Here is a 17,943-nt window from a genome sequence, read left to right on the forward strand (position 1 = left end):
TTTAATTGTAAACTAATATAATCATTAATTAACCATTATGTGCAGCATTACAGTGAATTTTAATTTACTAAAAATAAAGAAAATCATGAATAATTTTTTATCCGAGCCAATTTTTTTTTCCTTTGAAAATGACTACTATAATACTGAATTATCTTAACATGAATCATAATTTATGTGTGGCAAACGGCAACAACTAGGAAGTTTATTTCGACTGGATACTACCAAAATACAAATTTTAATTGTAAACTAATATAATCATTAATTAACCATTATGTGCAGCATAACAGTGAATTTTAATTTACTAAAAATAAAGAAAATCATGAATAATTTTTTATCCGAACCAATTTTTTTTCTTTGAAAATGACTACAATGATACTGAATTATCTTAACATGAATCATAATTTATGTCTAGCAAACGATAACAACTAGGAAGTCTATTTCGACCGGATACTACCAAAATACAAATTTTAATTGTAAACTAATATAATCATTAATCAACCATTATTATGTGCAGCATAACACAAAACATCGATACGATACCAATCAGTCTAAAAAGGAAAAAAAAAGTATTCTAACAATAGGCAGCTTCTTCCGCCTATAAGGTCACCATATAGTTCAGAGAAGCACTTTACTCGGAATAGTAAACTCTGACAGACAGACAGACGGTATAATGTTCCGTTATGTAGAAGATTTCATCGATTGAGTGACAATGACCCCTTACTCTTTTGTTTTCATTTGTGAAATCTGTCTCTCCCCCCCTCACCGGAAGAGAAAACTTGTTTCTTTAAGTGCTTCCTTAAGAAGATTTAATAAAAATAGAAACAAACTTCATATAACTGGATGATGAAGGAGAATAGTAACGTGAGTAATCTGAATGATTTGTTCCGCCTAAGGGTTTAAAATCATTTGCATGATTGATTGATAATGACCGGAAGATGATGGAATATCAAAGATAGTTAAGTAGGTGCACTAAAAAAGAACATTCATGTTCTTACAATGTGTTTAATTATAAGGAAATTTAATTCAAGAACTGTTAGAGAAATGCAGCGTTGAAAGAAAAAAAAAAAAAAAAAAAAAAAACATTTTGAAGTCAGTGACGTCACAGGCTTTTGTCGAAACTGATTGGCTTCTGAATCGACAACGTTTTACGAGCGATGACGTCATTAGCAGGTATCCAATCGTGTGCAAAAATTCTTTAATTTGCTTAAAAAGTTCTATAGATAAAATTAAATGCTTACTGATTAAAACTAATTGTAAAGGAGCCAAGTTTTGACCACTGATTAAACTATTCAAGATTACGAAATACCACAACATTTTGATAGTAAACATTACGAAATTTCAGTATGTTGAGGAAGTTCGTTTTTTTTTTTGTCTTTTTTTTTAACTTAAAATATCGTCTGCACTAAATTAGCATATTTAATATTGTCTCTCAAAGCATTAAGATTTCAGGTTAATACGTGATAATCTGTTTTTAGATCATATGTTATTAGTGTTCATTTATTAATTATTATTATTATTTGTCTCAATATACGAAAAAGTGTTATAAACATATCAATCGGTGGAAGCTTTTGATCGATATATTGCTCCCAGTTCTATCACAACGTATACCCGGTGTCAGTCGATTAGAGATATCTCGAAGTTGAGATAATTTTCTTTTATAATAAATTGCAGACTATCAGAAACTTTTTTGGACAAGCAACTTCCATTCGTTATTGTGTTAGGCATAATTTAAGACTGTGTTAAGAAATTTTCTTCGAAAAACTGAACCATAATCTTTAACCATATTCTTAATAAGTGGTGCTGATTTGTTCTCTTTCAAAGATTTAACGTACAAAGACAAGTTAAAGCTTGACAATTTACAGAAAAAGAAAAATGATAATATTTTTTTGACAGCTTACACAAAGCGTTTGATAGATTATGTAATTTGTGAGTCAGATTTAAACCCCAACAAGTTCAACAGACCGCCAGAGCAAGGAAAATAAAATCTGTCAACGAATCTTGAAAAATAAATTGAATTTTAGAGGTCACTTTAATAATTGAATACTCGTGAAATTAAATTCAAATCTTTCTGTATGAAAAACGCACGAAAAACTGCATAAGTTTTTTTTTTCAACATAGTTTGCTTTTATGAAGTATTGAAAAAAAATATTCTGCTTTTTTTTTCCCCTTCGTGAATGTTTTATTTTTGTTTCATTTATTTGTTATTATTAAAATTTCTTCGTTTATCAATGCATATCGAAAAATTGTAAGAGAAAAGTCTTGGATAAGAATATATGCTGTGAATGTTAAAATGTATTATAACGGCTTTCAAGAGAAGTTGAAAATTCATATTCAGAAATAAAAAAGTTGAATGTTCAAGCTTGTTCAATTATATGGAATAAGATAAATCGAATAAAGTACTAAGCTTATTTAAGCAGAGTATTTTGCGTGGAAAAATCTTCTTTAATACAATAATAAATACCCTTTGAGGAGAATTGCCAGGATGTAGAAACCAGGAGGATACTTAAAAAGATACAATGAATGATTAAGAAGAAACATTTCATGCAAATGAATACTAGAACTCTCTCCGTTTCCTCATAAATTAAGTGTTAGAAACAAAAACAAAAAATAAATAAATAAATAAAATAAATAATAATAATACTTTGCATTGAAAAATAGAACATTTGTTAAACGTAGTATTTATTTTTTTTTTGATAATAATTTTCCTTTAAATGTTATTCGTGGGCTATCGATTATTATTGTATTATGCAATTGTATCTATTTAGAAAATTTTATGAATTAAATTTCTTTAATTCCATAAATATTTATATATTTTGTGTGGTTATGATGTTCTTTTTAGTGCGATGATAGTATATTAAAGTAGGGTTATGTTATATTTTTATTTTATAACCGTCGTTGAACAGCCGACCCAATTTTGGGTTTACGACTACTAATGTTTATCTCTGCAACCTCGTAATTTTGAACCTAATCCAGAAGACAAGGGAGCTCCTGGATCCGGTATTGGGAGAAATTTGGCCTCGTGAAGGATTTTTGATGGAACTAACCCGCATTTCCGTTACATGGAGAGGAAAACCACGAATACCTCCTACAGTTAGCCAGACAGCAAGAGCACTTTAACCCATCATCGGTCTACCAGTGAGGTTATTTTACTTTATTACAGAAGTTGGTGCGAGCCGGGTGCGGAATTCGAATTGACCAGCCATCTGTGGGATTCGAACCCAGTTCACCTCATTAGAAGGCGAACGCTCTAGCCCCTAAGCCACTACTGCTCAAAGTATGTTTATTTTACATTTGAGAAAACTAATGACGATGCATTTTTAGGATTGAAAAAAAAAATTATATTCTCATTGAGACATTTGAAATTTCAAATGCACCTAAGAGCTTAGTTATATGACGATGATGCGTTAAAGTATAAATATATATGTACTAGGAGACTCCACCCCCTGCTCGCTGACGCTCGCCAACCCCCGAGAATTGCTACGTAGATCCTATGTGGTTCACGCCGTGAACCATGGCTCGCTGCGCTCGCTCGCCAATGAACACAATGTTCTAGCACAAAGACATAATATATTATCATCAAAGACATAGTATTTCATCATCAAAGACATAGTATTGTACTTATGTAGAAGAATTCTACCAATGTTCTTATTGGCTTTTAAAAAAGTATATTAGCTATTTAGATTGTACATGGTGAAAAAATCAAAACATTAGCTAAATAAGAAACATATTAGCAAAATAAATTATCAAATATTGCTTCACTAATATTCTGCATTTTAAAGCGTGAAAATTCAATGCATAAATAAACGCGAAATATAAAAAAAAATTCAATGCATTCAATACAAACACTTAAACGTTTTTTAGACGTTTAGGTAGCTCCCAGTAGAAAAATATCAATTCAACAGCGGCCTTTTAAAGCATTCTCACTTCAATTAATTAATTAATTCCTAATTGAGTTTAAATTAAATATTGTCATGTTTTTAGTGCATGAATCTGAATTGAACAATCTGATAATGCTCACTCTGGTTATTGTTATCTGGTTGCTCACTACGTGCTCTTGCGCGCCGAATCCAATCAATTAAAAATGAAAACTGTTGCCAGCGCGAGAAAAGAAATATCATCGGTTTTATTGATACATACATGCATACATACGTACGTATTAGCGTTTTATATAATATAGATAGGTAAGTTGGCAATGAAATGGTGGCAATGAAAATATTGCGTACTAAATTATATATTTCAGTTTCACAGTAAGATCTTAATTATACATAATTCATATTCATAAGATATTTTCATTAAAATATCATATTATTAAATCTCTCTATCATAAAATCTTATGAGTTGCGTAAGTATTTGGAATTGTTTTCCGTTATTGCATCTTTATTAAGTTGTAATTAATATTTTGTTTAAATTGCAATTTTAAACTGGGCAATCTTGACCATAAGAAATCAAACCTTATAAATGCGACATTCCTTTTTGGATGCGTAAAGCTGGTTTCAATAATTTAATTAAAAAAAATTACTTGCAGTCAAAAATAAAGCCAATTTAAGAGTCATCTTTCGCACTTGAGCAATTTTTAAGTAGATTTAATTAAATGAATAATAAAATTGCTGTTATTATTTTTTAAAAAAAATGCTACGTTTAAATAAATTTCTGAAAGCATAAATGAAAGTTAAAAAATTTTAATAATGCAAAATTTTTTGTTTTGAAAGAAACTCTCTACTTTCGTACACTGGGGAAAAAAGTATGGTGAATACTAAAAAAATAAGGCTAAACTTACCGTTTTTCTGGCTATATGGGAACACCAAAATCTCAGTATTTTTAGCCGAATCTCTTTGGTAATGGTTTTGATAAAATTGATAAAATGTGATTTTATAACGTGTGATAAAATTTGGTAAATGTGGTAGGATTTGGTATTTTTATCATGATACCTTAGAGAATGACATAAAAACATTTATTCGGTTAAATTTACTTTTCTGATTTGTATTTTTTCTAAATTTCTAATAATACGAACTATAATTTTGAAACTCAGAATTCCCGGCAAACCATTACCATATGAACGAAAATATTATTAAATGAATGGCTCAATTACCGTAAATTTTGGTTTTAATAATTACAATTATTTGTTTTTTACCAGAATGTCATTATCATACAGTAGTATAGTAATTTTACGAGAATTTTTTGTCGATATATTTATGAAAGAAATCCCGTATTTACAGTGTTTTTAGATGCCTATATCTACCATGGTTCAAGTTATCTATCATATTAAGACTCGGAAACTCATTACCATATTTTCGGAACTTAGATTATTCTAAAAACCAAACGATTGATTAAATGCTGCCAAGAGATCGAAAAAAAGGTTGAGAGCAAACGATTCATTATTATTATTTTTTTTAAAGAAATATTATTGCCGATCTCTTTGGCGACGATATTTTTTCAATGGAAATTATATTTTTATTTCTTTTTTTATTATGATTAACGATTTTGAATATTGCACGCATAATCTCAGTTTGTTATTAATGTGGTTATAAAATAATTATCTTATTTATTATTTTTTCTTTTTAAATCCATAAATTTCTAGTAATTTTTTGTATATTCAGGTTATTTAAATTTATTTTTAGTTAATTAAGTAAATTTTTGTTTATTTTAAGTAAATTAATTCCCATTCCTCGAAACGGATGTCATTTAATTTTTCAGAATTCCTATAGATGCATTAAAAAATACATGTAATATAATTTCGATTTTTCCTACTTGTTTCTTAAAAGACTGTAAGTCACACTTGAGCAATATTGCAGAAGAGTTTACTTATTTATTTTTTTTTGTTTAAACAGGACACGTTTCTCGCATGTCACTTATGTTAAAGAAGAAAAAAAAACCAAGTAAAAATAAACTTTTGTTCTGTTTTGATTTCATTTTTTGATAGATGCGGTTCTACTTTCTTTGCTCCGTATACCACACCTTTGTGAACATCCAAAGAAATATCCACTGTATTGTAAAACACATCTATTATACAAACTTATTCTGATTCTTTCAAACTTTTTCTTTCATTTGTAAATCTTTAAGAAATTATAATAGATTTAAGGTTCTCTATCTCTATAGAACTCAAAGTTAAATTATTCAAAGTTAATCGACTTTTCAAAAAATTCTACTTGATTTCAAAAATGTGATCAAACTTTTTTTTTAAAATTAAAAATTTGTTTCACGAAATTTGTAATTCCTTTTGTGATCTTATATTTCTTTTTATCGACTATTGTGTTTTTATTTTTATCTGAATTCATAATTTATTTGCTTTTTGAATTATTATAACTTATCATTATTTAAATAACATCAAAAATTCGAAACTTATTGCAAATTCAGAGTTTTAAAAAGACATAATAGCTATAATAGTTCGAAATGAATTTAATAAAATAATACGATATAAAAACAAAAGCCTTTCAATATGGCTGATATTTTATAGCGTTGCATTCGAAATTTAAAATGTATTTATAAACTTCCATCTTCAATCTTTACTTTCTTTAAGAAATGTGTAGAATTTTTATCTGTTACTAAAGTTATGAAATACCAATTTTTGAGAGGCATCTCACCTAAAAATCAAGATAAATTTTCTTAAAAATACAGTTTTTTTAGTAGAGAATTACTGCTTTTTTGAAAACTAAAACATTGAAGAAAAATTTTCTAGGAGAGTACTTTAATCAAAATTTTTGTCACGTTTTAATAGATGAATAGTTTAAAAAATCCTCCCATAACTTTTACGATTAAAAAAGAAACAGTTTTCATAAAACTTGCAAAAAAAATCTTCCATTCCTTTCTTTAAAAAATAAATAAAAAAAACCTGCATCGATTTATTTTATTTAAGTTATACCTTATTTGTTTTACTTCGATTTTAAAAATTAAAAATAAAATCATAAAAAATTATTCAGCTTCTTATGCTTGGATAAAAATGTGTGTAGTTTCTTATAGATGTAACGCCTTTTTTATTTTTCTCTATTTTTAATGAAATTTTAAAATTTATAATAAGTAACGTAGCTGCAACATGAACCTACAACGCAAGAAAAAAATATGTACAATTATGTCTAACTTTACAACTTTTTTAAAAATATTTATGCGTCAAGTCTAATTTTCGCACTTATGTTATCTAAGCTATGTTATCTAAGCTATATGTTATCTGGACTCCTCTTTTAAAGCTTAGTTTAAATTTGCAATATGATAGTGAACTTTCAAACATTATATTTCCAAACGAAATTTTGGTAAAAGCTTTTACTATCCATGGCTCAGACTCCTTTAAAAATAATAAAACTGACTAACTTATTGTTTTCATTTCAAAATAAAAATACTCAAAATCCGAATTTCACAATTAAATGTATTTATTTGAAATAGTCAATTATTATGGCGATTACTTACATTACATATTAAAATAAATTTCGTAGTTTTGAAATTATTTTTGATAAATTTTTTTTAAGAAAAGTTAAAACCACGTTAAGTAAATAAAACTTTACAAAGGTAACTTATGGATATTGGATAATAATGAAATCAAAATTTGAATCAGCACTTGTTTTAAAAAGTAAACAAATTTTGAAAAAATTCTAAAAAATAAAAGTGCAAAATAACTTTTCATTTTGAACGGAAACTATAAATAGGAAAAATGCCGATGTTTTCAATTTTTTTTAAACGCGAATAAATTGAACAATCCAAATCCATGTTTGAACGATAATAGATATAAATAATTAGTTTAAATTTAAAATTTAAACACTTTTTTTTTACAAAAGTATTTACTGTTACCAATTTTATAAAGTTTCCTTTTTACTTCCTTTTTTTTTCGTCTCGTTCATGTTTTTGAACAATTAACGGTTTACAATTTCTCGCGTCATTAGTCAAAACTCGACCAAAACCATCAGGTTAAAATATGAAGACTGTTATGTTAACAAAATTCCGGTCTGGTTTCAAGGGAAACAAAAACTGAAATTATAATTTTCCCACCGAAATAGAACACAAAAAAAGTCATTATATACAAAAAAAAAAAAAAATTTTATGTCTCTTATTAAAGAGAAGACGTTGTATTTTCTTAACATTATATATTTTAGCTTTACTAATTTCTTTACTCTCACACGTGCAGAAATTATTTACGCACTAGCAATTTCTGTGGCGCCTTTTTATTTCGAAATTATATAGGAGAAATTATTCTTTCACGCCAAAAAAAAAAAAAAAAAAATAGACTGTTAAATTTTTTTTAAATTTTGTAATTCTGAAGAAACAATTATAATAAATAACTATGAAATACAAAATATGTAAATTCTATAAACAATTATAATATATAAATGCTTTTGAATTAATAATGGAAACAAACTATGCTTAAACAAAGCGCTCTTTCCTAATTCAGAGCTTTTATCATTTAATTTTATTTTTTATGTTAGTATGCGAAAGCTGGGTAAAAAATTTAGATTAATTATATTTTTATGTTAAGGAAATATTGATTAAAAATGCCTTTTTCTATTAAACCTTGCAACGCCATATTGTTATTTTAACTACTTAGTAATTTTAGCTAGTTTAAAATCTTTAGGGAATCTCATGATAGAACTCGAAGTGAATAAATAGTTAATGCTAATAGACCTGGTTATAAATTAATAAGATAAGTAAAACTAATTCTTAATGAAAACACTGTACACTGTAAGAAATTTCTCGGTAAAAATGGTTAAATAGCAATTTATTTAATTGTTATTATATCCAATCAAAACAACTAAATAACCATAAAAAAATATTATATTTGAACTGTTAAGTAAACGTTTATTGATTGTTTTTACCTGATGCAGTTTAACAACCAGTATTCTATCCGCACCAACTAGGCCCACCTCACGAAGCTATTTTGTTCTGTGCAGTTGGGTACATGGGTACTGTACTTGAGAGGGCTAATACGTCAATCTCATTGCCCGGCTGAACAGGGGTTCAAACATTTTTATAAAAAAACTAATTTTTTTTGTCTTAGTTTTTTTTGACTTACTAATTTTTTGCTATAATTTAAACAATATTCAATTTATAAAAACAAAATTTTTGAAGTAATTTAAAATTAATACCAAAATTATTGTTTTAAAATTTGAGAAAAATTTGCTGTAAACTGCGCATGATATGAATATTTAAAGTAGTTATTTCATACTGTGCATTTACGAGGAAAATTCATTTTTTTTAATAATTTTGTTGTGAATCGAAAGCTTAAAATAATAAAGGATTTTCCACGAATTTTATTGTGCATCACGAGACAAAATTTAATAACAAATGATAACACCTTTCAATAATCGTCTGGACACCAAAATGTGATGAAAGAAAGAAAGCATTCGAAAGAAAACATACTTTTGTGGGGGATGATCCTCCACAATGCCTGTGTCATTATTTTTATAAATCTTTTCCTAAGTCGTGCACTCCATTTGTTAATCTTTAAAATGATAATCATGTTAAAGAAATTGTATTATTTTAATGTGTGGAAAAATAGATTGTTAAAAATTTAGTTATAAAATCAACTTTCAGCTTCTTGCTTTCATTTGCTACAGTTACACACTATATAAATTGTTATTGCTTAAGAGACCTTTTATTATTTTTTTCAGGTTTATTGGGTGCTGCAGAAGTACCAATGAATGACACATTTAACTTGGAAAATCAAGTTCCATGTCCTGGAGAATGTGTACACGCCTTAACATCCATTTTGTGCACTAGGGTTATTGAACAATTTAACTGTGGCGCAACTTATTTAAGATGTTGCGTTAGTAGTGATTTTAATTTCGGAACTGTAGTTGAAACTTCAGCACCACTTCCAGAAGAGACGTCGACGGAAAGTTCCACCGAATACGAAGTTTTCCTAATTTCAACGACTCCTAACAGGGGTAGTACCATAAATCCTATTCACGAGACTGTCCCTTCACCATCGTCCATTACTACTTACAAACCAAATAACACTTACCATCATCCCCCTACACCAAAACCATCAAACTTTCACACACAGCCAAATGCTACTATCAAGCTTAAACCATGTTCTGGTATTTGTGTTGAAAATATATTTGTGCGATATTGCAGCAACACTATTCCAGAGTGGTGCGAAACAGGATCAACCTGTTGTGCATCCCACCATCAAGATGAGAATGAATTTCCACACGATACATCAACTGCTGCTACTCCCACTCCTAAACCAGTTGGATATGATAGTGAACCAGTTAAGCAAGAGAAACCGGAGGTATCTACTATTCCTGAAAAGATAACAGCTCCACTATGCCCTGGATCATGCGTCTCCCCACTGTTCAGTCTCTTATGTGATTCAGTTGTTGAAGGATATCATTGTCCAAATGAAGGTCGATGTTGCATTAGCAATGAAGAATCTGAACCTGAAACAACGACAACAACTACTCCAAGTTATCCCAATTTACAATCCCCCTGTCCTGGAGCTTGCATACCCGTATTTTTGAGAGGGATGTGTAATCGCCCGTCTGAAGTTATAATTCAATCCGATTGTGATAGAGATTTTGTTTGCTGTTATCAACCAGATGTAAAGGATAACTTGCATATCGATGCTCCTCAAATTCCCCTTTTACGTCCAGGCTCTCCCCCTCAAGGCTATTTGAATAGTCCATATGGACCTCAGAGCAACAGGCCTCCAATGCGTCAGCCAAATCTTCCCAATCCTCATTATCAAAGACCCCAAGTACCTTATCCCTCAAACCCTGTCCCTCCTCCAGTGTTAGTTCCCCATGTGCATAACCAGCATAGTGCATCGGAAACCCACGTGCAAAATAACCATCCTGGATTTCAACATGCTCATAATCAACCAAGTGGAACTGATTCATTTAGTCACGATAGTTATTATGGATATCAAAATGTACCCAATGAACCAAGTGGACCTAATTCACAAATTCCTAATAATAATCCCGGTTTTCCCGCAATGCAGAATAAACCAACTGGTTCTGATTCTTATAATCCTTCATTATATCCTCCAATGCGAAATAAACCAATAGCACCGGATCAAAATATTTATAATGATAGTCCCAACTATCCCTTTGCACCACAAATCCCTTCTCACGTACAAAACTTACCCGATGGTTATGATATTCACGAAGAAGTTGATGGTCCTAAATATATACCACAGATACAACCTAACCAAGAAGTTGCATATGGAGTTAATCCTTCTTTACCTAACAATTTTCCAAATTATCCGAATGGTCAACAGAACTTCCCTAGTCGACCTCAATATCATAATAGCTCACTGGATCATCATCCAATCGAACATGGTGGACCTGATGTCGATCAAATGGGTCATCATTTTTATGACAGAAAGAAGCAAAATATTACGCGGTTAGAATTTCCACAGACATTTGTTAACTCGCAAGAACAGCCTCAGTCAGGAGTAAATTATGGCACACCTACTCGCATAAATCCTCCTATTATTCAAAATCCAAAACCAGTGATGCAACCCGAAGAGTTTACAATGCATAAAAAGCAGAATGGTGATCCTAATCGTTTTGTTGACGCACCAATACGTTTCGATTCCGATCGTGTCCGACCGATAATAATTGATCTCAACAATAATCCTCCGAACCTAGAAAAATTCCATCCCATTATTACGCCAAATCAACCTCCTTCGACATCATCAGAAAACAATAATGATGATTCGAAATCAGTTATTCACATTCCCTTAAACGTTCAGTTAATGGAGAAAATTCCTGAGCACTCAGTGCCCCATTCTTCCGAAGCAGCAGGAACCTCTTTCGTACCAGTTCAAGACAATTTCAGACCATATCCAATGCAGCAAACCTCATCAATTTTGAACCAAGCTAAGCCATCATCGCCAAATCAAAAGCCAACGAAGCCACCAATTGCTCCTAACGTAGCAATCCACAACTCCATACCAGCCAGTAATGTTTCACCCAATAACAGCGAACCATCTCACGTTGACAATACGAAAAAGGATTCCAGACCTGAATGTCCAGGATCATGCATAGGTTCCTTTTTAAGATTCACTTGTTTTGGATCAAGTGTTATATATGATGGATTCGGCTGTGAATCTGAAGGAACACTTTGCTGCACACCTGTTGAACACGTTCAGAAGTATGAAGAACACCTCAAATTAGGAAAACCATTAATTATTTCAAGCTCTGAGGAAGAAAAGAAAATGGAAGGTAATTTTTTTTAAAATTCCGAATAATTCTATTAGTAATATCATATTTTCGTTTGGTATGGGTTATAAGTTCTTCAGAAATTTTAGCAAAACTTAATTTGAGGTTAAAATTTCACACAAAAATGTTATAAAAAGTAACGTGACTTTGCTTAATAATACCCCACAAAGATATCTTTAAACGTAATGTCAACTTTTTCCAAAAAAAAAAATTATCTTTATCTTTCCTACCGGTTAACTTTAATACTAGTTATGATTTTATTTAAGTTTATGGTGAGAGGATTTATCTGGGACATTGCTGGTTCCTATATTTTAAAACTGAATTTATTGAAAATTTAAAGACGTGCAAAAGATTTTTTACAACTACGAAAAACTCAGCATTTTAAATTTTATTACGGATTTGTCATGATTTAGTTATCTGTAAAATTAAACTATTTTTTGTATAGCTTGCACCTGACAGTTCTGTGCCAGTCGGGTGAGGAAGTGCAGCAGGCAATTTTGAAATTCTTTAATTACGATAACAAAAAAAGAAGCTTTATCAAACTGGTACATTCAAATTGGTTAATCAGTGAAATGATTTTCTAGATGCTGAAAAGCTGACTTTTTCTGATAGATTGCACAATTCATACTTTGTATGACAGGCCAAATATGAACCGTACAGTCATAAAACGGAAATATTTGATCATCCCTTACAATTACGATAGCAAAAAAAAAAGAAGCTTTATCAAACTGGTATATTCAAATTGGTTAATCAGTGAAATGATTTTCTGGATGCTAAAGCTGACTTTTTTTAGATGGATTGTACAATTCATATTTTGTATGACTGATCAAATATGAACTGTGTACTGTCATAAAACGGAAATATTTGATCATCCCTTACAATTAAATATAACAATTATTTGTAATTTAAAAAATAAATAATGAAATCAGCAGTTAAAAATAATTTTAGATTTTAGAAATTACAATTAAGTTTTATGAAATAAAAAAGCATACAAGAACAACATACTAGTTATTATAAAGCCCATATTGTTTACCCATATAGAACCACATGGGCACTTTATTATACTATGTGACCACTATATTGGGTTTCACCATATTTGAATATGTTGGGTCTCATAATTTATGGATATGACCATAAAATTAGACCCCTGAAAATGGTGATATAACAAACATATATTTTCTTTTAACTTATTCAAATTGAATTTTTGTCATAATATATTTTAATTTTGTATCATAGGACTCATAATTTAAAGTGTGATTTATATTAAATCCTGATTAAAAAATTTAATTTTTTTTTTTTTTTTAAAGTTGCTTCTGCCGTTCGAAGACCAGGTTTGTATGTGTGTGGAATAAAAGGAAATCAAAGAAGAAGAGTTGGACGTGTTATGGGTGGTAAATCTTCTACTCCGGGTGAATGGTGTTGGCAGGTAATACATGTAACATCGTTCATCCATAAAGTTTTTTTTTTATTATTATTTTTTGCTTGTTTGAGGACTTGTTAATATGATAAAAAAAGTATAATGTAATAAATTTAGTTCCTGTTTACATCAATCAAGGAATACAATTATAAAAAAAAAAAGCAATTTTCATTGAGGAATAGTTCTTATTACAATATAATTTAAATTTTTATTTAATTATAAAAAAAATAAGTATTGAATTACTCTTTAAAAAGATCTCAAATAATTGTTTCAATTAGTGGGAAATAAAATGAAAAGAATGCTAAAACAGTTGTAGTTTCTAATTCAAAAATCAGACACTTTTAAAACTAAATTTAAAATCATTTTCATCAGCTTTTTTTTTTGTAAAATATTTTTATTTTAATTTAGTTTCTCGCAACTTTGTGGTCATGTTGGTTAACCATGACCACAAAGCCATGTAGGTTATTGTACATGCCTTTACCCCACTAACGGTTCTGCACGTAAAAAGTCGTATAAAAATCTACACTCCTCTCCGCATAGCAAAACCGGTCTTCTATGATATTAGATAGGGAAATAGTGCATTGGGGGGAAAAACACTCTCAATTTTGCCCATTTGTTAGATGCTCAGTGGGTTAAAAACGTAACTCATATGGAACTCTACCAAATAATCCCTCCGTTTATATGGGTCTCATACATGACTCATATAGACCTTACCATATGAGAAAACTTATGTATAATTTTAGAAGATACCAGACACTGAAGAACAACATACTCATTTATATGAGGCCCGTATTGCTTACCCATATAGGGCAGCATAGACACTTGATTATACTATATGACCAATATCGGATTCAACTACATTTGAGCATGTCGGATCCCATAATTTTATGGATATGACCACAGAAATTGGATCCCTGAAAATAGTGATATAACCAAAATTTTATTTTTCTCAAAACTGGTTCTTGTTACTTATTCCCTTCTACACTGTACATGCGTTGACTTTGCGTGCGACTGTAAAAACGTAGGTTTATTGTTATTGTTTTAAGCAAAGAAAGCTAAAGTCAAAATTCATTTTCTTCATAAAAGAAGAAAAAATTGATTCGGAAGTAATGTTATTTCATTTTTTTGCACTCTTGGAAATGAACTTTTTATTTCTCTATATTTTATACCAAAAGTAAGGAGACAAACAAAATTTAGAAGCCATATATGACTTTCTAAAGCATTTTATTAATTTCCATACCTCTTATTAACGATGGTATGGGCATTAAAGCCACACAAACTTTATTTTGCATTTTAATTTGCATCCATTTTTGTATTTATATTAAATATTTTAAATGAATTTTGTTAATTTTAATTTGATAGCTTTCCACATTGTAACTATGTGTTTGATTCAATTTATTATAAAATTAAGTAGGGGAGAGTGGGGTCAATTGTAACATTTTTTACTTAACTATTTTTAACTAACAAAATATCCAATATATTATCAGTATTAATTGACAGACGAGTAAAGTAGACTATTCTCTACTAGAAAGAAAAATAAATACCTTATTTTAAATGTTATTATATTAGTAATTAACAATTTTCGACAGTCGTGCACTTGTTACAATTGTCCCCACTTACGGGGTCAATTGTAACAGTTCATAAATTCATCTAAAACATGGTTAATTATACATATTATCATAGTGGTGATATATTTTTTTATTGATCAAAATAGTAGTGATATTTTAGGAGTAAAAATAATAATGAGCAGAGACCTAAAGGGTTAAACTTTTAACTTTAAGGGGTTAACAATTTTAATTTATGCTGTGAAAGGTGACAAATAAAATAATGCACATGCAACATAATATAAATGGTATAGGAAACTATTGGTGGTTCTTAAAGAGTTAAGTAATGGTTTGTAAGCATAAGATTATTTATTTTCAGCTGTTACAATCGTCCCTTTACTTATTGTTACAATTGTCCCCAAGACGCCATTTCAGCTTCATTTGTTAAAAACAATGCTAGTTAATTAACTAAACTAATCTTTTTTTTCTGAAATGTTAATTAAGGTGTCCACTTACATATTCGGTTAATAATTTTTATTTATTTAAACAAAATTACTTTTTTGCAATATAATATTCTAATACCAAAAAAGTTACTTACGTAGCGTGAAAATATCTTTTGTGATATAACTCTTTCAAAAGTACCTAGAAATGGTTGCCAGCAGGGGTGTACATGTAGATTCATTAAATACACCTTGTGCGCCACCTAAGAACCAAATCTAGAACCCGATACTCGAAATTTTTGCTCTGTTACAATCGTACCCTGTTACAATTGACCCCACTCTCCCCTACTGTTAATTGTTTGCTTATATATAAATTGTTTGCTTAGAAATTTGTCATTTATCTTTAGTTTAGGAACATACAAGTACAGTTTGTTTTATTCCTCTTAATTCTTCCTGTAACAATTTCAAACTTTTTTTTAATTTTTTAGGTTGCTTTAATCAATGCCAAAAATCAATATCTGTGCGGAGGAGCACTTATTGGCAGTCGTTGGGTACTTACAGCTGCTCATTGCATTACAGTGTAAGTAATTTGTTAATATTGAAATATAATTCAAAAAAGTATTTAGCTTGACTGGTAAACCCAGCCACCTCTCGCTTTCGCTCGACACCTTCGAGGATTGTAGCAAGGATCTCAATCTGAGTTCACTTCTCTCACTCATTTTGACTTAGTTTCATTTAATACCTGGGCTTTTATACATCAATTTGCTCCCTTCTCACAAGCTGTGTTCAAACCTCCATACCGCTCATTTCACCCCAGCATTATTCAAGACGCTAGCTTTTTTTGCCTTTCTTTTTTATATCTTATTTTAAATATATATGAGGCTAGAGCCGTGATAGCTCAGGGGATAGAGCGTTCTCCTTCCAATGAGGTGAACCGAGTTCGAATCCCTGCAAAGGCTGGTCGATTCGAATTCCGCACCCAGCTAGCACCGACCACAGCGCTGACGTAAAAAATATCCTCAGTGGTAGACGGATCATGGGTTCGAGTCCCCTCGCGTCAGACTAACCATAGGATGTTCGCGTGGTCTTCCTCTCCATGTAAGGCAACTGCGAGTTAGTTCCATCGAAAAAGTCCTCCATGAAAGCAAATTTCTCCCAATACTTAATCCAGGAGTTCCCCTTGTCTTCTGGATTGGGTTTAAAATTACAAGGCTACGGAGTTGAACATTAGCAGTCGTAATCCCAAAAAATTGGGTCGGCTGTTCAACAACGGTTATAGAATAAAATATATGATGTTAAATTAATGCTTCGTTTTCGCTCGCCCCACAATTGGCTACTGCGTAGTTTTTTTCCGATCGCCCCACTCAATTTTTTCTAATATCCGAACCATATTGGGACAAATTACAAACAGCAAACAAAGCAAGATATAGGAGGGGTTTGACATTCTTTCCTTCTGCACAGCTTTAAGGCTAATAAATTAAAAATACATAAAAAAATTAGCTACTGTTATACGCCTGTGTGGTCTGAATTTTATATTTTAGGCCTCTGAACTACATTCTCGAGATGAAATTGGCACACAGAAAAGTTCACAACAATAGACCTTCCGAACACAATAATCGAAACACAATAATGTCAAAACCTCTCAGTATTTATTAACATAGATATTAACAACAATCCCCTTAGTTAAAATGCTGTAAATTTTTTTTCTATAAGGGCTGACTATTTGACCATGCTTTCTTCTTTTAATAATTTAAATACCAATTCGAAATTCCCTATATGTCGGAAATTTTCTTAAATCATTCGATGCTAACATAAGCGTGGATGAGACACAAAAATTATAAATCACTTGTGATTATTTTTTTATGGCATTATTTTTTCTCTCCGCGAGATAACCATTTTGAAACTGCAATAATAATTATAATTTCTCCACAATTGATTCAAAACTTAAACAAAGTGTGATTGATTTTGTTGCTTATCTTCAGACATAGTAAGTACTTAACTGAAAAAAAAGAAAAACTCTTTATAAATAGTTTTTCCCCCCCTGTTAAGTTCCTCATTTATTTGTACACTTCTATAGTTATTTTTACACTGTTAAAAGTTTCTCGGTAAAAATGGCTAAATAGCAATTTATTTAATTGCTATTTTACAATATTTAACCAAAACAGTCAAATTACCTAAAAAAAGATAATTTTCAAACTGTTAGGTGCGAGAAAAAAAGTTTATTGATGATTTTTACCTATTACGGTTCAACAACTATAATTCTATCCGTGCCAGCTAGGCCTACCTCATGAAGCTATTTTGTTCCATGCAGCTGGTATATAAAGTAACTGAGAGGGCTAATCGGTCAATTTCATGACCGGCTGAACAGGGGTTTGGAACCTAGTGTTGATGCCACA

The 17,943-nt window shown here is 30.3% G+C and overlaps 1 protein-coding gene and 1 long non-coding RNA gene across 2 annotated transcripts in view; one reads left to right on the plus strand and one right to left on the minus strand.

Moving 5' to 3' along the window:
• LOC110282957 (uncharacterized) overlaps positions 1-17,943 on the minus strand; it is a 54,154-nt gene that overhangs the window by 28,371 nt on the left and 7,840 nt on the right. The window lies entirely within an intron of this gene.
• Positions 1-17,943, plus strand: part of LOC107447415 (uncharacterized) — a 31,647-nt gene that overhangs the window by 3,603 nt on the left and 10,101 nt on the right. Inside the window, exons 2-4 of the mRNA XM_043040883.3 lie at positions 9,591-12,149; positions 13,454-13,572; positions 16,036-16,127. Coding sequence (XP_042896817.2) covers positions 9,591-12,149; positions 13,454-13,572; positions 16,036-16,127 — 2,770 coding nt within the window. The remainder of the gene's footprint in view (positions 1-9,590; positions 12,150-13,453; positions 13,573-16,035; positions 16,128-17,943) is intronic.

This window comes from Parasteatoda tepidariorum, chromosome 1 (assembly GCF_982258835.1).
Source record: "Parasteatoda tepidariorum strain Cologne lab strain chromosome 1, Ptep-v5.0, whole genome shotgun sequence".
In the NCBI taxonomy this organism is placed as follows: domain Eukaryota; kingdom Metazoa; phylum Arthropoda; class Arachnida; order Araneae; family Theridiidae; genus Parasteatoda; species Parasteatoda tepidariorum.